At 37.0% G+C, this 25,458-nt stretch overlaps 1 protein-coding gene across 9 annotated transcripts in view; it reads right to left on the reverse strand.

Annotated features, from left to right (window-relative positions):
- The window catches only part of GOLGA4 (golgin A4), a 71,928-nt gene that overhangs the window by 29,944 nt on the left and 16,526 nt on the right, over positions 1 to 25,458 (reverse strand). For 6 of the 9 annotated variants that reach the window (XR_015274577.1, XR_015274576.1, XM_086844158.1 and 3 more), the window contains exons 3-12: positions 22,019 to 22,117; positions 15,747 to 15,812; positions 14,276 to 14,590; positions 12,141 to 12,188; positions 11,696 to 11,752; positions 7,983 to 8,081; positions 7,329 to 7,467; positions 4,463 to 4,650; positions 3,409 to 3,492; positions 2,453 to 2,600 (exon numbers count right to left, since the gene is read on the reverse strand). Coding sequence is in view for 7 of the 9 variants with exons in the window: in XM_086844158.1 (XP_086700284.1) it covers positions 2,453 to 2,600; positions 3,409 to 3,492; positions 4,463 to 4,650; positions 7,329 to 7,467; positions 7,983 to 8,081; positions 11,696 to 11,752; positions 12,141 to 12,188; positions 14,276 to 14,590; positions 15,747 to 15,812; positions 22,019 to 22,117 (1,243 nt within the window). In the remaining 2 variants the exon portion in view is untranslated. The remainder of the gene's footprint in view (positions 1 to 2,452; positions 2,601 to 3,408; positions 3,493 to 4,462; positions 4,651 to 7,328; positions 7,468 to 7,982; positions 8,082 to 11,695; positions 11,753 to 12,140; positions 12,189 to 14,275; positions 14,591 to 15,746; positions 15,813 to 22,018; positions 22,118 to 25,458) is intronic. The other 3 variants (XM_086844175.1, XM_086844199.1, XM_086844184.1) reach the window with 1 other exon arrangement.

Raw genomic sequence — 25,458 nt, forward strand, 5'->3', positions numbered from 1 at the left:
TTTTTAGAACACAGTTCAAGCACCCAATGTGTGATGTAAAAAAAACAGAGCCCTTACCCCAGTCCTGTTCATACAAGGCTTGGGAAAGGCACCATGAGTCACTTATTGGCATGTGTGGATGCACAAAAACAAGATGCTCTGTAAGATTTCAACATAATGTACCTCTAACTACAAAAAAAAAAGTACTTCAACTGAGGAGACCAAGTTACAATTCACACAACACAACAAAAAACAAGCATATGTATCTTTTCACTATTTCATTACACAAAAATGCATTCACATTAAATCAAACACTAGAGCAATTCACTTAAAGTCCTGATTTACAAAGAAAAATGCCAGAGATGTAACAATAGGCAAGCTGACAGAAAACTACACCACTTTTTAGCCACCAAACAGCACTACAAAAGTAAACTTCAAGTGTATTGTGCTTATCCTTATTTTGCTATAAAGTAAATGAAATCAACATTTCTACTTCATTCCATGAATTTAGCTCCTCACTAAGCCATGATACAGAAAAAGATGTCTAGAATTGAACAGTCTAGATGCAGTTCTGTGCCATGTGGTTTATGACGACCCCAGTAGAGCAGGGAGGCTGGACCAGAAGACACACTGTGGTCCATTCCAACCTTACCCATTCTGTGGCTCTGTGAAAGTCACCTCACATTAACTATTCAAAAACCAGAACTTGAAATGTTAACCTCAAATACATGAAATTGCCCAATTCATAAAACCATTACAACTCCAAGGTTGCAGCCTAAAAAGCAATTTCAGGCTCTCCTGGTATGCAAAGCAGTTTTCTCAAATAATTTAGTTGAACATTGTATATTGAACTAGATTGTAGATTGTAGATTACAACTAACATTGTAGATTACAATATTTTTGGAACATATTAAGCCAAGGATGTAGAAAAATGTAATAAACATCACCTTACAATCCGTCTTAAAAGGAGTGTTAACTAATTTTCCAAGGGTTACAACACACATATATGCATGCTTAAAAGATAATAATAAATAAATGCACTCAAAGGTAAAGTTGATATTTCTGCACTGTAAAATCAACCAAAGTACTTAAAAATTTTATTTAAAAAAGAGCACATTTAACACACAAATCTTTCCCTAGAAAATTAGTGTACTCAACACAACACTCATTCAAATTAAATTACTTTTCATTACAACAGAAAGTTTTCCATTTGTCTATAGGATCATTTCTAACCTGATTTCAGCTTCTGGCCAGGCAAACTTGAAGAAATTACTGTATTAATTAGTGTGTGTAGACAGTACATTAATAATTCGTAATTGTTTCTCCTGCCTCAAAAAACACTATTGCAAACAACTGTGACAATAATTTCATATCTACAGAAGTATTAAAAGGTTCTTCACCTTCTTTTTTTAATCATGAAGAGCTTCCTCATCTCCCAGTACCAAACAAAATACAACTTTAGCAGGAGTGACAGACTTCTGAATTATGAATTTCGAGAACTAAAAAGAAACATGCAACCTTGAAGGGATAGGAGAGGAAGGCATCTAATCCAAAATGTTTGTTATCTTCACAAGATGGATGCTCCAGTTGCTTTTCTGCGTTACAGCAGAATGATCTATCCACATTAATCTTTAAAATTGTAAGTTCTAATCTAAATCCATATAGACTTAAAATAAACCACTGTGAACTGTATTGTTTGAACTTGTCATTGCTTTTTAGAGAAAGAAAATATGTAGAATATTTTATTCAAAGTAACACCTGAGCTTCTGCCAAAAGAGTGAGCTTCTTTACATGCCCATGAGAACAAATTAAATTATTCTAAAAGAATTCTGATGTAGTACAAAACGTTTTCACTGCTTAAAAAAGAATGGTTTAACTTCATTTCACACAGAAGAAGAACTCCAAGAGCACATAATGTTACCTAATTTCCATAAAAAGCAAACTACATCATGTAACAGTTACATGAATGCTCCTCTGCTACAAGCCTGAAGCAAAGGAATTGCCACTGCTGTTTCACCTAAATCAGAAATGCTTCCATTAAAACAATTTAAAGAAAATGCTTACTATGGTTCTAACATTTTTACTTCTCCACAAACTCTTATGCACACACACTACGTTTTCTATGTGAATTCCTGGTGGCATTATAATGACAATTTATAGGTAGTTTCAAGTTTCTCTTCTTAAGTTACACCAGAAGAAGACTCCATCAATCTTTTCTCCTATAAACACGGAAGTAAGTTGCCTTTCAGAAGTTTCCTTCCTAAATCCAGTTTTATTGACAAATATTGACAAATCAGTCAAAAGCTACTGCCCAGAAATGAAGTTAGTAATGATGGCAGCACAGGTGATGTGTAGAGCAACAGAAAAAAGAGCATCTCTTAATAACCATTCCAAACAGCAACTGTTGAAAAATGCCACACTGAAGCTTTCTGATGTAAAAATGTGAAAGCCAGTAATCTATATATATTCTTACCAGCTCTTTCAGATTTTTCTTTCTGTTCTTTTAATTCCTCGCCTTTTGTAGTAATTTGTTTGATTCGAGCACGCAGTTGGGCTATTTCCTCCTCCTTCATTTCCAGTGTTTCATGCATTTGCCGCTTTGTCTCCGCAATTACCATGCCCTATGGAAAAGGCCCTTGTGATAAAAAGCTAGCAAATAAATAAGACATAAACCTGAAACAATTTCAAGCCAGGGCACAATCCTTGTCAGGAATAAACTGTAGCCTGTTATTACAAGACCAGAGATCATGGGATCTTTCTATGTCAGAAAACAGAAAATACTAACAAAAAGAAGATAAGAATAGGGATTATTTTTAAGAGTATCCAAAATTTGTCTAGTGGTGAAAAGAACTCCAGCAAACATGGACTATGCAAAAACTTCCTCTTCTAGTACAGCTACTTTCCTTTAAAACGTGTATTCTGTAAACAACCAAAACTAAAAGCACTGTAGAGTCTGTACTTCCCTTTTGAAAATACACCATACAGTGTTAGTCACACCACTTATGACACCACCAGAAGATACTCCAGATAACAAGATAGTGATTAAAAAAAACTTGTAAGGAGCTAAAAACTGAGAAACTCCTAATTGTCTATCAAAAGTACAGTTACTTTACTGGTTATTTTTAAATTAATTTAATTATATCTCATCTTCATTTGTATTTGGGATTTTTTTTTTGTTTTAGAGTTGTCATCAAGGAGTGTATTCAGTATATTTGCTTCATCCTAAATAATATCATGTGGCAGTATTAAGTATAACCTAACAGACGTATATCTTATGGTACATATGCAATAAAATTCTTAAGTAGCTTAAATTACTTGTTTATTAAAACATAGATGAAACCACCAGACCATTAAAACCAGCTTCTAATACCAGGAGCCAAATATTTTGTGTTTTAAAAAATCTTCCTCAAAACCTACAGCTTTGTTTACCTTGTCTTGTTCTAGCTGTTCAATCAAATTCTTTGCATCACGTAGCTGCGTAATCAGTTTAGTCTTCTCAGCCATGTGAAGGTCCTAAAAAAAGATCCCAACCACAAGTTGGTTGACAAACAGCTTAGCTTTGGCTCTTACCCTGCACTATGCCTTGGAGGAAGAACACAGAACACAATCGAGGGAAACTGAAGTGAGCAGTTTTAATTTACTTTCATGTCTCCCAGAGGTAGGCTGCCTTATGGCTTCTGTAATAATTCAGAGATCTGAAGGCTTTGTTAGAGACTCCACACATGGAGGTCTGAGTTGCTAAAGAAAAACAAGAAACATGTCTAAGATTTCTGCTCTGTTAACTGCATCTGGGATTACAAGAGGATCTCAGCAATCCAAGATAAATGACTGCTACTAGCCTTTCTCTAGAAGATATCATTAAAATACTCAAGTCTTTCAGTGCTTTTTCAAACCAGTCTAGTGCTCAGAGATGAAGACAGAGATGGAAATCTGATCTCTGTAACTAAAGTTAAGTACAGCTATACTTAGCACATTTTCAGGTTTCACTACTATTAGCCACCTTACTTATGCCCCACACTCAGCATTAATGGTCTTAAAAGGAAAACTGAGCAAAGTGTTAACTTATTAGCTTTGGGATTGCACTAATGTTCACTGTATTTTGATCTCCACTGTTTTGCCTTCCTTTTCTTTCTGTTAATTTACATAATTATTGCCTCATTCACTATGTCTTAAAGATTTAGCTCTGCTCCACTTTCTTCCGTCTTCTGTGCTAAGACAGTCTTTTTATCACCCCAATTTCCCACGATGACTTATTTCTGATACCAATCTGATGGTTATTTATACAGTAAGGTTTCATACCCTACTTCACCACTCTAGAATAATTGCTAAGTGTATTAATTCCAGGTGGGTTTTGTACCTTTTCCTCCAAAAAAGTAGAGGGACAGTTTGTTTCATGGTCTGCCCCATCAATAAATTTTGGAAATACTGGAGTTTTTAACTTTAGTTTCATGGTTGCCCATAAAGCTAAGAGCATTTTCCATACCTTCATTTTCTCCAGTTCCTGAAGCCTCTCTTCCAGCTGTTCTTGAAGTGCCTCTTTCTCATTGGTTAATTGGGCACAGGACTCCTTATGTGACCGAATAGTCTCCTTACAACGTTGCAGCAAATTCTCTTGGCGCTTCACCCTCTGATTAAGAGTTTCCAGAGTTTTAACAGAATCTTCATTACCCTCTACAAGACAGCATACCAACATTACCATATGCATGCCATTCCCAAAATGCAGATCTGTATTCATCATTCACAATGAAATGGACTCATAGGTCACTAAAAAAAGTTGTGCAAATTCTGCAAAACTTCCGAGTTCCTACTGCAAGTGCCAGAAACATCCAACACATACACAGGCTAGTAAACACAGTCTTTCACACCAAGGTAGCTTACAAAACCCCAGTTACTTTATCAGATTCAAAACAAAGCTATTAATCAACAAGGTTTTTTATGTAATTAAAAAGTCATCATGATTTCTAAACCTGCCTGCTGCTACTAATAGAATATGCACAAGTAGGAAAAAATGTGAAGCAAAGCAAATCACACCTCTCAAGTGCCACACACAGAGAGATTCTTGCTTTCTCAAGGCTGGGTATGACATTTGTTCTAAAATATCCAGGTTGGCAATACTACAATCAGCAGGATAAAGGTTATACTTCGTGTCTTTCTGAGTTGTACTCATAGAATCACAGAATGCTTTGGGTTGGAAGGGATCTTAAAGATCATCTAGTTCCAAATCTCTGCAATAGGCTGGGACACCTCACAACAGAAAAGTTGCTCAGAGCTCAATCCAGCCTGGCCTTTAACATAGGATTCATAGGACTGGGCAGCCACAACTTCTCTGGGCAACCTGTTCCAGTGCCTCCCCACCTTCACCCACCCTAAAGAATTTTCTCTAATGTCTATAATTTAAACCTATTCCATTTCAGTTTGAATCACTGTCTAACTAGCACATTTGGTAGTATTTTACTGTGTGCCTCTGCTCTGATGCTCTGGAGGCTGCTAGAGTTTTTGGCATACTGGATTTGCATGGCCAAGCTCCAGTAGCTGAAGGGGAGCTACAGGGGTGGTTTCTGCAAGGAGCTGCCAGAAGCTTTCCTCATGTCTGGCAGAGCCAACCCCTGGCAAAACTCCAAAGACAGATTTGCTGCTGGTCAAGGCTGGACCAATTAGAAATGGGGGTAATGCCTCTGTGATAAAAAATTTAAGAAGAAAAAAAAAGTTGTTGTGCAGTTGTAATTGTGGCCAAAGAAAAGAAGAGTGAGAACATGTGAGGTAAACAACTTTGCAGACATGCAGGTCTACGGAGAAGGATGAGGTGCTCCAGGCACTGGAGCTGGGATTCCCCTGCAGGCTGTGGTGATAACCACGGTGAAGCAGCTGTACCCCTGCAGCCTGTGGAGGACCAGGGGAAGGCAGAGATCCACCTGCAGCCCATGGAAGAGCCTGTGCCAGAGCAGGTGGATGCCTGAAAGGAGGCTGTGACCCCATGATAGTCCCATGGAGAGAAAAGCCCACTCTGGAGCAGCCTGTCCTCGAAGAACTGCACCCCATGGAAGAGTGACCCACACTGCAGCAGTTTGGGGAGGACTGTTGCCTCTGGGATGGGCTCACATTGCAGCACTTCACAGGGACCTGCTGCCCATGAGATGGACTCATGCTGGGGAAGTTAATGGAGAATGTCTCCAGTGGGAGGGACCCCATGGTGGAGCAGGGGAAGGACTCCTCTCCCTGAGCAGTGGATGAAACCACAAGTGACGAACTGACCATAAACCCCCATTCCCTGTCTCACTGCCCCTCTGGGAAAGGAGGTAGAGCTAGGTAGAAGAGAGGGGTGGGGGGAAGATGTTTTTAAGGTTTTATTTTACTTCTCATTATCCTACTCTGATTTTATTAGTAATAAATTAACTTCATATCTCTAATTCAACCTTGTTTTGTTTGTGACAGTGTTTAGAGAGTGATCTCTTCCAGGCTTTATCTCAATTCATGAACCCTTCTTTAAATTTTCTGTCCTCTATCCAGCTGTGGAGGAGAGTGAGAGAGCCACTTTGGTGGATGCCTGGCACACTACAGTCCAGAGGCAGACTCATGCACAGAAAACATCTTGAATCACAATTTTTCATTATTATCTAAGCTGTACAAAAACCACGGCACTAGATAAGAACATCTCTCGCCTAACGTTTCATATCATCCCTTCAATATAAAGACTATAGCAGATGCTGAACAAATACAATTTCAAGATGTATGTTTACCTCTGTCTTAACCCTACCTTTTATGAAGCGTACCGATGAAAGACGCTTTTATTATTATATCAGCATTATAATGTCCTTTGCTCAATAATCAAATATACATACAACACTGAGAATCCCATTAATTTAAACAACCTCTGGATGTGAGGAACACTTAGGTTATTCAATAGCAGAAATATCAAAATTGATCTTTGTTTTTACCTTTTTTCTGATAAAACAAGATAAAAAAATCCCAAATTCACAAACAAAAAGATAGAGACTGGCAACTAATCTGGTCTCTGAACTCCTAGAATAGATCCTCACTGATGGGGGACAGAATCTCTTAATTGAGTTTGGATAGTAAGAACACCTACCAACAAAACAATAATTACAGTGTTATTATCAATATTGACAAAGGAAAGACATACAGGATCTGAATTCTTATGAAAATTTAGTTTCTTAAAAGGGTTATCCCTTGTCCTCTAGCTGTCAGATGGTTTCAAAAACAGTTGTCTTCTTCTAGAAAATATATCCTTACTATGATATGGTGAGCCCTAAATATTGTTACTGCATCATAAATAACAGCAGGTATATTCCCCAAAATGTAAGGTCTCCTGAAAAAGCCACAATACCTACCATTGGCTCCTGGTTCCACAATATTTTCTGCACTGGCTTCTTTAGCTGGACTTTGAACTTGTGGTTCTGATTGGACATTTTGATCAGGCAGTTCAGTGCTTATCTGACCATTCTGTAATCTCTGTTTCAGCAATGACACCTAAACAAAACAGTTCTTTTTGTTAAAAAAACTCCAAGGATTCTAAGCAGGTAATTTTTTAGTCTTCAAAACTAGAAAGAGTTAAATTAATTTTGATACTAGCAAGTAGAAAAAGGAAAAAAAATCTGTCTGAAATTTTTTATTATTTTTTTTAAGTCAAAATTATGCTTCCAATTAACAAAAAAATAATGACTATGGGTAGAGAAACAAAGACCAATTAAACAAAATACATTAATTTTGCTAAAGCAATTTTAGGTCAGGCACCTGTTAATGTTGATATCTTGATAACAAAAACATCACAAAGATATTTACATGCAAATCAGTCAATCATATTTAAGATGAGTGAGATTTTTCTAGAACTATCCTGTACCACAAAGACACAATTTCTAGAAAATCCTAAATTCACAAGAAGCTTTAAAACTTCAGAGCAATTATAATTAAACATAGATATGCATTATATATAGCTAAAAAGTAGGAAGAGCAGTTTTAAACATCTCCTGGGTAAACTATCATACCTGAGTTTGCAGGACACTAATAAGTTGATCCTTTTCTTCTAGGGAAGCATCAAATTCCTCTTGGAGATGTTTCTTAGCTTGTTGATCCATCTGAAGCTCCTGATAATATAAACACATCTCAAATGGATACTGAAATGTGAACTAAAAAGACTTAAGAAAATATTACAAAATAATATCTAAAATACCTCTTTCATAGTTGGGATCCCAAACTACAACAGTAAAGTGTCCATTTTTTTTTACTATACAACATTCCACACAATAAAATAAGAGCATCCAACAATATAAAATACCAGCATTAAAACGGTATCAGTCTAGATTTGATGCAAAATTATCAAGGATTCCCTTTCCTAAAAGTTTGTACAGGGATCATTTCAAGCCTGCTCCTGAAAAACTGTCTTCCATGTACACAGTTCTCCTGGAAGCTGAAGACTGCACTTTGGTAGAGCCTTCATTTAGCTACAAAATTAAGTCAACATAAAGAGCAGAAATGCAAAATTCATTATGCTCCTTCTATATGCCACCATTCTAAAACGACAAATGCCATGTGTAAGAGAATGGTCTTTTTCTTCTACAAATATGTCTCAAATGAGAAAGGCAGAGAATGCCAAATAATTTAAATATGTGGCTTTACTTGATACTTACATGCATTTGTTTGGCTGAACTTTCTTAGAAACTTGTAGATATTAGGATATATATGATATATCCTAAATTCATTAGTAGGATCAACAGAGTTTTTTAAACGTATTTCCTGAAGGAGGTTTCTTCTAATTACTTCCTATGCTTTTAAAGTTTAAACATTTAAATTTCTTTAAATAATTATCATTCTAATAGAAAATAAATGTACTTGAATTAATTCACATCTAACTGCTTACTGAGAGAACCAGAACCACACATATATCATGCATGCACTGCAAATATTTTCAGAAACTTTTTAATATTTTTTATTTATATATGTATTTCATCTATACACATCTTCCCCAGGATTTACCCCAGGGAAAGAATGCTTCTATGACTGTTATTCTGCAAAGATCACTTGTATAAAAGCAATCACCACTCATAAACAAGAGTTCCATTAGCAAGGCAAAGACAGAGGACTACAGAAAGAGAAAGTAGGATGAAAAAGCAAATGAGACAAAACAGAGCCCTGGATGCTTCCTGAACTGCTTTCCTTCAACTCTAAATCTTGTTTTTATGCTGTCTTGCTGTCTATCCCTTACCTCAAACAGTGAATGCCCTGCCACAGATGAGACTGATACCAGTTTTGGAAACCACAGCTGTATGAGCTGAGCCTGCCCAGCCATGCACAGGCAGAACAGTGAGGGAAAGCATCACTGCAAAAACCATTCCTCTCTTCCCAACTATATCCACCTCTTAACACTGCATTGCCTCATGTTCTCAGCAATTACTGATCACACTTCTGTCCTGTGCTTCTGAGCTTTAGAAGCAATTTCCTTGAAACAAAGTAAAGCAGGCTAGTGTGAGAACAAGTGTCAAAGAGATTTATTGAAACCAACACAAAAATAGTCCTCTTTGGATCTCAGAGTCCCTCGTGATCCTTTTCTGAGAAGGAGAACACTGAAGACTGAGTTAAGACTGCTTTTGAGGAATTATTCCTAACAGGAGAAAACTAAGGTAACCAAAAACACATTGATTTCTAGGGACTGTGTCACACTGTCAATTTAGCCTCAAAGGAGGATTAATTTACCCTTACATGGCCCTCTTAGAATAAACTTGCCTGATTCAATATATTTATGTGGAAAATGGACTGTGTGATGAATAAAAGGATTATTAAAATTAATTTCTGATAACAAATTACTACATCAATGTACTACTTTGGACCATTTTAGCTTCCACAATAGAAACTTACCATTTTATTTGTAATTTTTCCTTTGTTGTCTGTTTTACCTAATGCTGCAACACCTGGGCTTCCAAAAGATCAGAAAAACTCTTTTTGAAGTATATCAATTAATGAAAAACAATTTCAGTATTAGATTTGAAGGAATCTTTAAATTTACAAGATTGGTAAGAATGAAATTAAATTCTATATGAAATATATATACACAAATGTATAAGTATATGTATAACTTCTCTACATATATAAATCACAAAAACTATGACAGAAGTGAAAAATAAAATGCACGTGTCCAACCTTTTGTCATCCGCCAAAGATTTAACTCTGTTCCACATACGCCTGACTTTAACAAGTAGTAATAAACTGGAAAACTGATCCTACAGGAGCATGCAGATACCTAACACAGAATAACCTTTTTCATTTGACCTCGTCGTCATCTGGAAAACGCACAACCTTGGCAAGCCAATTCTGACAGTAATGCAATGGATTTTTCTCTCCTGTGTACTGACAGTTTGGCTTGGGACATGGTGATGGTCCAAACACAAGCTACAGCTCAGATGAGCACAGTATTCCCAGCAGTGACCGACCCACTGCTCTCAGCTGCTGGGGCAGAAACAGCACAGATGTGAACCAATTTGCTATCCCATGAGCACACACAATTCACAGCATGGTTACCTGAATTACTCCCTGGATTGCTGAAGAGTGTGCCCAGCCATTTGCCAGTGACATCTCTTGAAATGACTGTCTGCCTGATTAGTCACAGGGATCAGTGTGTCACCCACAAGTCACCTCCTTGTGGGTGAGCTTGAGCCTTGAGTACACACATGGCCAGACACTCACAGTCACCATCCCTCATTATGAAGGGGACAGGTCCTGTTCCTTGTCTGTGAGCGAAACACCCAACTGCCTGGAGTGAGTCTGCCTTCAGGCAAAGGTGGGACCTCACCATAGTCTAATGGCTCCTACAACCTCCATGCCAGTGCTGCTGCCCTGCATGGCCCATGCCAGAAGTAAATATGCAGTCATAAGACAAAGTTTGTGACTTTGGGCTAAACAGTACCCAGCTCTCCAATGGTACCCAGCTCTCTAGCAATGTAAGAGCACAGAGGCCTTTACATGCCCATCTTGACACCTGGTTGACACCTGGTCGACACCTTGCACTAGCTCCTGAGGCAATAAAATGGCTTCAGCTTCACAGTGTGCTTCACCAGGGTTTGACAATATGGCATTTTTGAACATGCCCTTTTAATCTGTTCTGCCTGATCATCTATACATGTTTTTTAAGTACATTGTGTTGGTTATCAATACCAAACACACTAGAACTTCTCCTTTTAATTTCACTATAACCTAAGGAGGTAAGTCATAACACAACCTACTTGATTTTATGATTGAAACTAAAATCCATAAAACAATGTAAGTATTACAACCAGGATAAAGAGGAAATTTTTTTAAATTATCCTGGGTTTTTTTTATGGTCATTGAAATCCTTATGAAAATGTGCCTATTACTTGTGTTTGCCTGAATTAGTATTCATCAGTAATCAAAAAGCAAAAATTGCACAGGGACATCTATGGCTGGGCCCAAAAATACTGCAAGAACCACACATGCTTCTACCTATTTCACAATGAACAAGAGTAGTTCAGTTGGTGATGCATTGCTCTGTCTTAAGAGTATAGCAGTGAACTGCTGAATGGGAAGCAAGGCAGAAGAGTAACTCCATATAAACAAAAAACCAAAAGCAGTAAAATACCGTGCTCTGTAATAGAAAATATTTTGTGAACAAAAAAGTCAAAAGCTAGGCAGAAAAAGATCCTGTGTAGGTGTGATATAAAGTAAACATGCAATCAGTAAAGGAAATTACCTCTCTCAGCTCTCCAATTCTGCGAAGTGCTTTATCCTGGCTTTGACTCAGAATGCTCTTAAGAAAAAAGGTAGAAAAAAGATCAGGTGTATTAAATGTAATTTTAAAATGGATAAACAAATTCAAAAACTTCACAGATGTAATGATTTGTTTCTCTTTCAAGTCACACTTAATGTGCAAGTATTGTCATAAACTGCCAACTGTGGGTTGGCAATTTAACAGTCTATCACCTGAAGTCAGCTGATGCAACAAAAAAGGCTGGAGTACAATACTTCACAGCTATGTTGACAAATTAATTATATCTTGGCTTCCTTAGAAATCCCAGCTAAGAAATCATCTTCTGTTACATATACACAACACACTGAAAACTGAATCTGTATTGTCACTACACATTTTAGGATTCAAAAAAGCATGCAGGTAAGAGAGGACGAAAAGTAATGCTCACCTGTAGCTTCTTCTTTTCCCGCTGGATAACTTGATAAGCAGACACTAGCTAAAATACACAAATCGGATATAAAAATGATAATACAGCTGTGTATAGCCACCAAAATAATTTCCTTAGTTGCATCAGTACCTGCATTCTCAAACTCTTCGCTCCACTTGAGAACATTCTTTTGATAGAAACGTACTTAAATTTTCTTAATGTTTTCTTTTTCTATCTATAAAATACCTCCAATATGTAAAAAAATACAAGCCTACATGACAAAACAATGATGCTACTCAGCATTCATAAACAGTTTTCCCTTCCCTGAGATGGCATGCCACATACAATCCTTCAACACAGGGGGTCAAAGCCAAGAGTGTCAGAAAGTTACATCCCAGACAGCTACCCCACAGGGGTGACCACCTGTAAGAGTACATGTCCCAGGGAGATTAAGCAAAAGTAATTTTACAAAGAGCATGCATTAAAAAATACATTTCTAAATTTAACAAAAAAAAGGTGTAACGTTCTCATCCCATATGCTTTGCATATATATCCAGCAAAGACAGATTGAAAGTGGACAATATTTAATTTCTCATTGTAAGCTAAGGAAAGGAGTAACCGCCCAACCTAGTTTACTTGAATATTTGATTACAACTGCCAAGAGGCATTATGTTGAAGTAGCATAATGGCACTCAGAATTAGAACATTCTATTCTCAAACTGATGAGAAATTTAAGAAAAACAAATCTAGAACACTGAAACCAGAAATCAGTAAGTCAAAATATATCTTCAAATTCTTACTTAAAACAAACTAAATATTTTCAGAATTCAAAATTACTTTTAATTTCAAAGTCATATTTATTTTGCCCATACAAGAAAATCAAAACTGCTATGGGTGGTTTCCTTTACCATATTTTTGAGTTGCTAACTTTGCATTCTATTTTAAGAGGAAAAAAATATTTCTGCTTTAATTACTCATTATACATTGAAACAAGTTTCTTCCAAGCTCCAGAAAACAATTATTTTCAATTGAACTAAAGAAACCCACAAAACCAGGAAAAAAATCCAAGCCATTTTGACAGAGAAAGGTAGGACTTGGCAGACAGATTACAATAAATAAAATAAAATAAAATAAAATAAAATAAAATAAAATAAAATAAAATAAAATAAAATCCCCCAAACAACCAGAAAAGCACTAAAACAAACACACAAGCTGAAGGATTTTCATGTAAGTAACTACTATTTACGTAAATTTAAAAAAAAACATATTTTACACTAGCTGGAAGTGAAGGAAAAATTACTGTAAGACAACTGCTTTTTCAGGCATATGCTGAATACTGCAGTCACTGTATAGATATTTTAGATTCCAGGGATTTCAACAAAAGTCTGCACAGGAATTTTTGTATTTGAGGGCAACAAACATTAAAAGAACTGTGAAAAACAGTATAAACATCCAGTTTTAAATACAACACATTCACACTTCAAAAAACAATTTAAAAACCCAAACAAAACCACAAAACTAATTAAAAAACCCAATACCAAAACACCACCACCAGTTAGACAGCTTTACTTTCCCCAATAATTTGGAAAATGAGTAGTGAAATTACTTATATAATTGGTTTTAAATAAAATACAAAAAAATAAGATGCTTGAAGCAATTCCTCCCAGGGATACCTGGAAATTAGGAAGAACAGAACTTGTTTATTGAAAGCAAAATGCTTGCCTATTGCACATGGACAGAATATACACCGTGCATTTCAAGAACAAGTTGCAGGAAAAAAACTTAATTTTCTGTCACAGGAGGAGTACAAGTCATGCTCATCTGTGTCGTGAACACTACCCCCTGCTAGATGCTTTCAGTTGAAATCTTAATAGGCCTGCTCTGTGTGAGTAACCATTAATTAACCTCTACTGCTGACATAGGGATATTATTTACAAACAAGATAAAAAAAGATTTCCATATTTTATTACCAGAAAAACATTTGACCTATCTAGGTCAAAAGTAACTAGACTTAGAACAATTTCATTTTCCCATGTTGGTTTTAAGTTGAAACATTTGCTCCAAATAGGAAAACAAAAAGATTGTTCACTGCTGCAGAATCTCTTAGCCTAATCTCTTTCCCCTTTCTGCCTAACTACACCAGTCACATTGCCTACCTCTGAGTATTTTCCCCTATAGTTGCCCAAACTGCGCTCCATTCTACGCAGACGCTGCAGCAACTGCTCTTTGCTGAAGTTATCCATATTTCCCGGAGGCTCTTCTGTTTCACTTTCAATGTCAGAAGGTGAATCAAAGGTGGGACTGAAGGCTTCCAAGTCTAGTCGATTCAGTGAATCTCTTGAAGAACTTCGTACTAAGGATTCTTTAGAAGAAGAGCGAAATAGGGTCTCTTTTACTGGGCTTCGAAACAAAGACTCCATGGAGGGAACTCGAAGTTGAAGCCTCTGGGCAAAAGACTGACTGTCACTTTGCTGCAAAAATTCAAAGAAAGTAATTATTTATTTATAGAAAGTATTTCTTGCCTGCTTTTAGGCAGGCAGACACACTAAAGTCCAGGAAAGAGACCTGACCAGTGCAAAGAAACTAGTGTTACCTAAGATATGCATGACACCAAATAGCTGCCACTACCTTAAAAGAATTATCTCCTTGTGCAGAAAAATCGAGCATGCAACTACCAGATGTGTGCAATTTCAGATAACAACTAAATCTAATAAACTACAGCTCTGATTTAAAATTTTAGAAGAATGCATTTCTGTGTAAACCCTCTAAAAAGTGAAGAATGTGTAATATACAGTTATTTACTACTGTCTCGAACTTGAAAAGTATAACTGATTCAGTTCTTGATGTATGACACAGAAGACTGTATTTATCTCACAGACAGAGATACCTTCTTATGATGAAGGGAACAAATTAATAGTTTAAGTCCTTTATGATAGTTGGTTCTAGCAAGCCATCTTGAACAGTCCTTTTCTTGTTTTTATTTTAAATGGCTTTATGATTTTTACATAAAACAAAATTATTAATTTATGCAGCTATAGTACTTACTTCATTCTATACCAAAAGATTCTGTGCTGTGGTAACCTATACTGCTGGTGCTACAGAAGTGATGTGAAAGCAATACTGCATGATGTTGCCTCTACAATCAAATGTTGGGAGGCACATGCCAGAAGCCACTGCTAATCCCATTTCAGCAAGCTAAATGTTTCCCTGAGCCATATTTAAAAAAAAAAAATAAATAATTACCTACATCTTTATCACTAGTGACAATATTTTTAACCTATCAGTTATTTTCCTTCAGCTAGAAGGTACCTTTCATGCAATAGGCCCTCTACTTTTTAAAGTGAGTTTAATGCTCTGTATCCTATAATGGCTGTGCAACAAGATGCATCTTAACGTTGGCAATCTGCTAGACAGTCCTTAGGGAAAAAAAAGCTCCACACATCAGTGACAATACTTAATACCAGCTAATGGGATTACACACAAACAAAATATCTGAGCATCCTGACAGGCAAGTACTTATCATTCCTGCTTCAGTATGAAGATATATACTGGGCACTTAAGCCAATTTAACACAAAGACAATACAGAAGTGAAGGAGGAAACAAATTCCCCCATGCCCTCCACATACCTGTGGAGAGACAGATTCACTTCCATTGTTTTCTGTGGATCCAGGAAGTGGTTGTTTATTCAAGTTCTACAGGAGGTAAAAACAACCATTAGAAGAAATAGAGCACAAGGACTGTAATTCAATGATTGCTAGAAACAGCATCTGTGCTTTTTTCTTTGACTGTTTTTAGTACTTTCTTTAGAAAGCTTATTAAAATGTCTTCATGCAAACAAGCTAGTTTGTTAAATTCAAAACAGACTGCTGCAATATGCAGAACTACAAAGCAGCTATGTGTGCATGGATTAGTATGAAATATCTGCAAATACGGACATCTCAAATTGAATAATTCATAATGATTATTTATATAACATTTAGACAAAGTTGATTTAGATTGATTTAGAACAAATCAAAGACACACCAAAAAGACAGAATTATACCAGGAAAAATCTAACTGATGACTACTGATGATTTACAGCCATTACGAGTATGGCTGTAACACTATCTTTCTCTGTTTTGGTGGACTGCGGGGGCAGAAACTACCTGGAAAAGAAGTGCTGGTAACAAACTGCTTAAAACTCCAACAAGCATGGGAAGAAAATTAGATTTTCAGAAAATACATCTTACACAAAACTTTTGCATTCCCAAAGAAAGGAAAACGAAATACACACACATTAAAAAAACTCACCCAAAACAATAAAACTAATACAACAAAAAACAATGGTCTTGAGTTATTTGGTGTGTTTGGTTTGGGTTTTGGGGATTTTTTTAAAATTTGTTTGGTTTTTTTTTTACAGAGTTTAGAGATTTCTGTTTCTAGCCTGTCTATCCTGCTTTTCCTGTGTCCTGTGTTCAGGTGTTTTCTAATCCAGTCCTTATTTTCAAGAAGGATGACCCTGGAAACTACAAGTCTCTCAGTCTCACTTCATTGACTGGAAAAATTATGGAGATGATTTTCTGGGAATTATAGAAAAACAACTGCAAGACAGAGCAATCCTTGGTCACAACCAGTAATGAGTTCATGAGGGGACACTCCGGCTTGCCAAATCTGATTTCCTTTTATTACAAGGTCACCCACTGAGCTGACCAAGGGAAGCCACTTGTAATCTTTTTGGATTTCAGTAAAGCTTTTGATAATGTCTCTCACAGGATCCTTCTAGACAAAATTTTCAGCATACAGTGGATAAATACATCATGAAGTGCATGAGCAGCTGGCTCATAGGTTGGGCATAAAGGGTTACAGTGAATGGGGTGACACCAAACTGGTGTCCTGTCACTAATGGGGTTCCACAGGACTCCATCCTCGGCCCTGTGCTCCTCATCTTCATAAATTACTTGAATGCAGGACCTGAAGGTATGCTAAGTTTGACAATGATACTAAATTATTGTTGACTCTTTTGAAGGCATAGAGGCCCTGGAAGAGGGGGCATCAGCAAACTGGAGGGCTGAGTAATCAGCAAGCATAGGAAGTTCAACAAAGACAAGTGCCAAATTCTGCACCTGGGATGAGGCAACCCTGGATTGTATGGACAGAGTGGGAAACAAGACACTGGAGGAGCAGCGCCATGGAAAGGGACCTGGGGGTCCTGGTTGATGGCAAGCTGGATATGAGTCAGCAGTGCCTGCACAGCCAGGAGGGCCACCCATGTCCTGGGGTGCATCAGGCACAGCATTGCCAGCTGAGCAAGGGAGGGAATTGTCCCCTCTGCACTGTGAGCTCTGCACTGGTGCAGCCTCACCTTGAGTGCTGGGAGCCGTTTTGGGTGCCAGAGTATAAGATACAAAACTATTAGAGAGCATCCAAGGAAGGGCTACAAAGATGATGAAGGACCTTGAGGCAAAGCTGTACAAGGAGCAGTTGAGGTCACTGGGCTTGCTCATCCTGGAGGAGACAGAGGGGAGACCTCATAGCAGTTTACATCTTCCTCATGAGTGGATGTGGAGGGGCAGGAGCTGTGGTGACCAGTGACAGGACCTGAGGGAATGGCATGAAGTTATGTCAGGGAAGATTATGTCAGATATTAGAATAAGGTTCTTTACCGAGAGGGTGGTTGGGCACTGGAACAGGCTCCCAGATAAGTGGTCACAGCACCAAGCCTGTCTTAGTTCAAGAAGTGATTGGACAACACTGTCAGAAATACGGTGTGATTCTTCAGGCTGTGCTGTGCAGGGACAGGAGTAGGACTTGGGTCAATCCTGTGGGTCCCTTCCAACTCATAGATATTCTATGATTCTAATTTACACAAATCCAGATGGTTTTTTGCTGTATAAATCCAGTCCAACTAAATTAGCAGAATATGCTAGAAACCATCTTGGACATGGATTTTTTTTCCAGAGAAGTGAAACACTGAGGCACATTGTCGCCCTGAAAACTCAGCTTCTGAGCTTACTGACATGGTTTTCTAAGGACTTTCCCAGGACAGTAACTGTAAACATAGATATGTGTACATTCTTTCTGATACACGTCTTGTGATGGACATCTCTCATGGCCAGTGCAGTGAGAAAGTGTTATCCTGACCATCCAATCCCTGGCTGTGGGCAGAAGCCTATAAATCCTGGGAGGAAAAATAAACTCTGCCCTTTCTTGCACCACACCTCGACCTGTGTCCGCGTGATCTATTCATCTTCGGCGGTAACAGCACATCAAACAAAAGATGGGTATATTCACCTAAGAGCAGTGTAACTAACTTGTAATCAAGCTCTATCCTGACAGTTATATGCAAGCTGCAAATCTAAGGTGTATATAGAACTGAAATCTCAATCATAGACACCCTTGTATATTTATCTCCTACATGATCACACACACAGCTTCTACTCTGGATATGCCAATGAACATACCTAAACATTTATGTGCAGAGGAATGATTTGCTGTAAAAAGGCTACCAAAAGATCTGACATGGGGCAAATATGAGGTAGTACAGAAATACCACAGAACAAAGAGAAATCCAGATAGTTAAGAAAGCCAGAGAACCGAGCAGTTACCCATATACAGACAAAACAAAATGAGCCATACAAGAAGTCTGGATTTGTAAGCAGCACTTCATCTGGCTTGAACAAAATCTGCATTCTGCTTCAGAACACTATACTGTGGCAGCATAGGATTTGTTCCTAGTGGATTAACAGTTTTTACAGGTTTTAAACTAAACCACTTCTACATTGTATTCCTGGCTCCATTACTTGTTCTTGTTCTTTCTCATAGTGGGAAAAGTTAATAATAAGATAAACCAAATCAAAAATTAGCTCCTGCTTTATAATTTACAAAGCACCTGCTGTGCTACTAGAGGACTAACAGAGGAAAACAAACACTTTACCAAGACTTCACAATCAAAGGATTGATTGGGCATTGGAATGGGCTGCGCTGAGAGGTGGTGGTGTTTCCATCTTTGGAGGTACTTAAGAAAAGACTGGATGTGGCACTTAGTGCCATGGTCTAGTTGGCAAGATGGTGTCAGATCATAGGTTGGGCTTGATGATCTCAGAGGTCTTTTCCATCCTACTTAATTCTGTGATTCTATGACTTAAAAATTAAATACACACACTTTTTTCAAAAATCATGTATTCTAATACAAATAAAAAATAGTTAAAGGAAACTATGGAGGGTGTGCACACGTAATTTATAAAAATAATTTAATATTTAACATCTATTTTAAAACACAATATTAAGTCAATTTATTACATTTAGTAAGGTTTTAATGAATATAAAATGCATGGATGCTGTTCCTTTCTGTAAAGATGCTTAAAAGCTGCCATTTAAGGACCCATAAAGATCCTTAAAAATGTAATTTCAAAACTAAACCAGTGCTGCCACTTCTAAAAGTTTCCTACTCATCTTTGTATACAATCTATAGGAACAAAAGAAGAACCTGTATTTGGGGTTACACTTTCTATTGGCATAAATAACAAAAGGGATACACCAGTAATCCTTCATATAAAAAATAGACCACCATAGGCTGCTTCAAGTCTATGTCACTGTGCTCTAGGGCAAAGGATTGCATTTGGGTATCCATACACTGAATGGTAAGCATGAATGGAAGTTGCTATATATAAGTATAGATCCAAGAGGCTTTGAAAAGCTTAAAAGCCCTTGCCTTTCAAAAGCCTAAAGAGAGCTTTCAGCAAAATTAGACTCACAGAGCACAAGCAGCCATTTTGAAAGTCTTAAAACCAGCAGTTACATCAGGGTTTCTGGAGACAATTGGAAGTTTTTCCTCCACAAACTCATAGAACATAATATCTGTATCTCTTTCCAAAGACAACTATACTTACAATCTCTAACAAAAACGTTGCTTTTTATTACGAATATGTATAAATCAGAGCTCACTTTCAACTGGAGCACATTAGAGTGTTCCAGTAACATTTGTCCACTTTACATCCCTATTTCTGAAATGCAAAATCATACTTATTTCTCAAAGGTATAAATATATTAGCAAGCTTGAGAAGTGAAAGGTTAAATGTCTGTATTTAAAAACATTTTACTGCTTTTAATAGTAATACTTCCTCAAGTATTCCAAAACTGAGCAATTTATGAAGGGATAAAGGAAGGAGAGCTTGTTTTCTTCCCTTATTTTCCTTTATCTTTTTCTTTCAAAAAAACCCTGTGCCCAATAATATTTTGAACTGTTTCTTCATGCAATAAAACTTTTGCAGTTTACTTATGAAAGAGTTTATACTAACTTCTTCTATGCCAAAAAAAATACACAGTTACAGTCACTTCTCTATGCTGTTCACTCTCAGATCACATATACAGTTAAAATATTGTTCTGTTTTAGCAGAATTAACATACATTTATGTGTGTTGGTGAAACTTTCCTCTCCTGTATTTTTAGTGTACCTAGGTTTTGTAAAGATAAATAATGTGGGTGTTTCTTTAATATATATTTTTTAAACCAGTCGTCCTATTCTCTATAAACTTTCCTATCATTTTCTCCCCCTCTCAATTATTATTGTGAGTACTGCTCTAGAACTTTCAAAAAGTTCAGAATACAAAATGAGTTTTACAAGTAACTTATTATTAATACACACTGGTAATACATTAACAATAACTGTTACATTATGATTATTAGCATGTATGCAGTCTTACATATGTGACCCAGTAAATATGCCACTAAAGTACATACTAAAAGATCATATAAAGACAACATTGGAGCACTCACACAAACAGGTTGTTTGAAATTAATTTTTTTCAAGATAATCCTGTTGTGTAGTGGAACTAAAAGAGCTTACTTAAATTTGCAGTGAAATCTTTAAGTGACAATTCCTGGACCTGGAATATTGCCAGAATACACTTTCCAGGGACCACAATTTTAATCACTGTTTCTGTCCAATCTTGCTTAGCCTAAGAGAGACAAGTCCAACACAATATGGTGTGCTGTGCTATGTCCTGCTTATTAAATTTTGATCCTGTTACAGCTTCCAGTGACTGGTTATTTTAAACCATGAGCAGGAAAAGAACACTTATGAAGTAATAATGAAGTATCATGATGAGCTGGGATTCTAAAAATTACTGTACTTTAAATCACTTACGGACTCAGGAATGCCATGCCTCTGAAGCATGTGAAAATGCCATTCCTGTCCTGTGCCAATAGTTAGAATACAGCTTTGTATGTGCACGTATCAGAAAGCAGAAGTCTGACTTCCTCCCTATGCCTGCTTCTTTTTCTTCACTTCTTGCCTCTTCTCATTGAGCTTCTTCACTTATGAAGAAGACATATGGTGAAGACAACACTTTCAGGCAAAGAAACATGCATTTTAAATAAAATCTAATTATTAAAAAAAGATTATTCATTCTCACAATAATAACAGCTAGGTTATAAACTCGATGTAGATAAATTCATGTATCTATGTGAAATAATTATTTCCTGCTACCATTAGTAGTAAATAACATGCTGCATTTCACTGTATACAGCAAACAGTATATAAATTTTACACATAACCAATCCCAATGTTAATTCTATCCACTTCTCTTGAAATACACACAGACATACATAAATATGAAGAGGATATTTCTATGCAACACACATACTAACTTGTGCAACAGTTATTTAAATGTGTGTATTGTTACGTGTGTAAGAAAAAATATGTTAATTTTCTTAATGTTACAATAAATTCACATCATACAGCATACCAGCCAGGAGCTATCAGGTGGTTCCTCTGTGAAATTTAGTGCAGGGTTAGCAACAAGGTAGTTAAGACAGAGGCCTTTGTGAGAACAAGCCACAAGCAACTAAATTTGCCTTCTAGTACATTACTCTCCTCCACCTGCTAAAGGCATCACTAAGAGGCGTGGGGAGGACTCACCACACCGTCAGTCTGTGGCTTAGGTTGTTTGGTGGGATCCAAAGCAAAGATAGTATACTCAGAGAGAAAAGCAGGTTCTGCTATCATCCCGGCTAACAGCTGTTATTCAATGCAAAAAAGGAGGAAAATGAAAATAAATCAAGCAACAAAGAACATTGCAAAATTTTACTCCATTTTTCCATGCTATTAAAAACGTAACAAATCAATACAGCAGTTTATGAGACAACAGATACTGATAAAGGGAGGATATAACCAGAAAATATGCACTACATTATTTCAGAACAGCCAAAATACAGTTTTGATCACTTAGAACTAAAGAAGCATGCTATTTAAAAGATCTTAGTTTAGCCCAAGATAAAAACTATGTTTCAGGTATCATTATAGTAATTTTTTTAAACTTCTGTGGATGAGTTGTCCTCATATACCGCTGAGCCCTATTTGCTTTCAGTTATTCATTAACAACTCACTATTCTAAAAATTCTGTCAGTATTTCAGCGATATATAATATAAAATGCTTGCTTTTAACTATTTGTCATCTAATGCTTTTATACACTAGAATTCTGTCTACATTTAAAAAAATTCCTTCCAATTTTTTTTAACTTCTAGCAGATTATTTTGTAAAAATACCATAAATTGAATGTAACTATTTTATCAAGACAGTATCTAGGAAGTGATATAAATTCCTAGAGGTGAAAACATGAAGCACAGACTGGAATTTGAATTCAGATTGGATATATACATGTAATGTAATGCAATCTAGTGCATTCAGTATGCTGTAACTGAGAGAGAAAAATATTTCTCTCATGATTAAACTCACATATCTAAGCTCACAGTTCAATTACCTTATATCTTGAGATTTCAGAATTGCACTGATTGCTGACTGAACCAAAACCCTACATAAAACAAAATTCTTCTGAAACAAGGAGACAAAACTTTCTATCTGAAATTACTAAGTACTTTTAGGAATCAAATACTAATATAAGGAGTTTAATTTACTTTTTTTCTGACGATTACATTGATTCCAGTAGCAGATTAATGACATAAATTCAAATTGAGAGAAAATATTTTCACAGGTAAGATCTGAAAGGCTACACGACTTTAAATTTATGCTCACCAAACCCTTTCAGAAAATGTAAGGAGTAGTAAATGTTCAGTGAGAGCCATATACCTCAGATTTGCCAATAACTAGTTACATCCAACAAACTCAGTTGAAACTTCTTAGTTTTAAGTTACTACAAAGATGAGCTGCTAATAAAAAAGATGGTCACATTCCTCATGCTCTCAATCTTCTTCACTCCCCCGGAGCCTTAAGACACTTGCTCTGTGCATTCACCGTGGTAGCAACCACACATCAAATTTGTCTTCCTCCTCTCTCAGCCTGTTAGAAGCATAATTCTTAAGAGTAAGCTGTGCAAAATCTCTATAAATATATATATATATGTGTGTGTGTGTGTGCATATGTGTGTGTATAAATAGATATCTGTATATATGTGTAATAGATATAGATATAGATATATATAGATATATGTTGGGGGTTAGGTGTCCTTCCATTAGTCCTGGCTCACCTATGGAATTTTTACCCACTAGTTTTGGGGAAAACCTGACTGCTGGTACTTAGGGGGTGCTTGAGAAACATGAAGAGTTTGGCTGGGCCCAGAGGGGAAGGAGGGCAGGGAAAAAAGGGAGGGCAGGGACAGCTTGTCTGGTTTCTTCAGCTTCAGAGGAGGACACTTTGCTGGGAGCTGTTGCTGTGGAGAGAAGAGAATTTCGCCATCACCCAGACGGAGCTGCTGCTTCTTCTCCTTCTCCCCTCTTTGTTGGCGGCCTCGCACCCCCTGTCCTGCCGGGAGTGTGGCAGTGCCAGGCACCGCCACAGAGCTGCTGATCCACCTCAGCCACCAGCCCAGGATCTCTGCTCATCCCTGCTGTTCCAGCTGAGTGTTCCTCGGAGCCCTGCAGGAGCACCGGGACTGACTGCCCCAGGGGGTTTGTGAAGCAAAGCCTCTCCTCCATCCTTTCCAGTCTCGGGCAAGAAGGCTGTCACGTGGTCCCTGTTTTGTTGTTAATGCTGTAGTTGTATTTGTTTGTGTGCCTCGTTATACACACTAGTAAAGTTATTCCTATCCCCAGATCTCTGCCTGAGAGCCCTTGATTTCAAAATTATAATAATTCAGAGGGAGGGGGTTTACATTCTCATTCCAAGGGAGACTCCTGCCCTCCCTAGCAGACACCTGTCTTCTAAACCGAGGCAATATATATAGATATACAGGTGTGTAAAATCCACCTACATTTTTTTCCCTCCTCTGAGCTTTCAGACAAGACAAAAGTAAGGAAACTGAAAGAACTGACAAGTGATAATGGTTCCAGAAAATCTTCATCAGGTGTTGATGATCGTAGAAGTTCTTGCTCCTCTTGAAAGCGCTTATACGAATAAAATTAAAGGTATATACTCTGCATACACAAGTGTGCAAACATACAGCAGCAACTCTACAAGCAAGCCTGATGGCCTCACAAATTAGAAGCACGTAAATTCACAAATAAAATGATGCAATTTTTTAAGGTAAAAATTGTTTTGCATGTTTGGAGAAGACCAGTTAAAAAGATGAAACACAGTCTGTAAAGCACTGATAAATGGATTAGGCAAATATTATTAACAAAAATATTATGAACATATGCATGTAACATTATTTTCAGCTTAATTAAATCACTTCTAATGATATGACCATCAAGAACTTCAGGAACCACAGTCAATTTAAATTATCTCTTCACAGTAATAGCCTGCTAGTGCTCAAAATATTAAGTTGCGACATTTCACCACAGCATTACTTTATTTAATCGTAATTGCGTTATTTAGTACACTAAAAGCTTGCATTAAAAATAATTCCTATTTATCTCTAACAAGCTTTTCCCCTCCAAAAAAGACAGTCTGTCTGTTTGGTCAGCATCTGTGAATTATTAGATTTTCAGTCATCCCTGGAAGTCCATGACCATGTTAGTGTAGCCAAGTTAAGGAGGCTCAGACATAAATTCAAAAATTTACAAATTCATTCTTTCACAAAATGTTAATTAGAAACCCCAAAACATACAGGTAAGATGATAGAACTTTAAGCAATGGCACAAGTTCCTTTTAAAAATTAACTCAAACTACCTGGTAGACTGATAGGAATATGCAACCCTGTTTTAACACAGTAAGAAGATCCAAACTATCCACTGCCTAAAATATGCCAATCCATATTACAGTTATGATTCTGAGAAAAAGGAAATTGATGCAGTACTGCTTGTCTGCAGACATAACTGCAGTGTCTCCATCATAACTAAAAGTTTACCCTAACAGTAAAATGTAATTAAAAATTCTGTTTAGTTTCACTGATGTTTATCATCATGCCAGAGCATGTCTAAGTCGTCTCAGTTTTGCCCTTCTTGCTTGAGTAAAGACAAGC

Source organism: Cyanistes caeruleus, chromosome 1 (assembly GCF_971803275.1).
Source record: "Cyanistes caeruleus chromosome 1, bCyaCae1.hap1.1, whole genome shotgun sequence".
Taxonomy (NCBI): Eukaryota; Metazoa; Chordata; class Aves; order Passeriformes; family Paridae; genus Cyanistes; species Cyanistes caeruleus.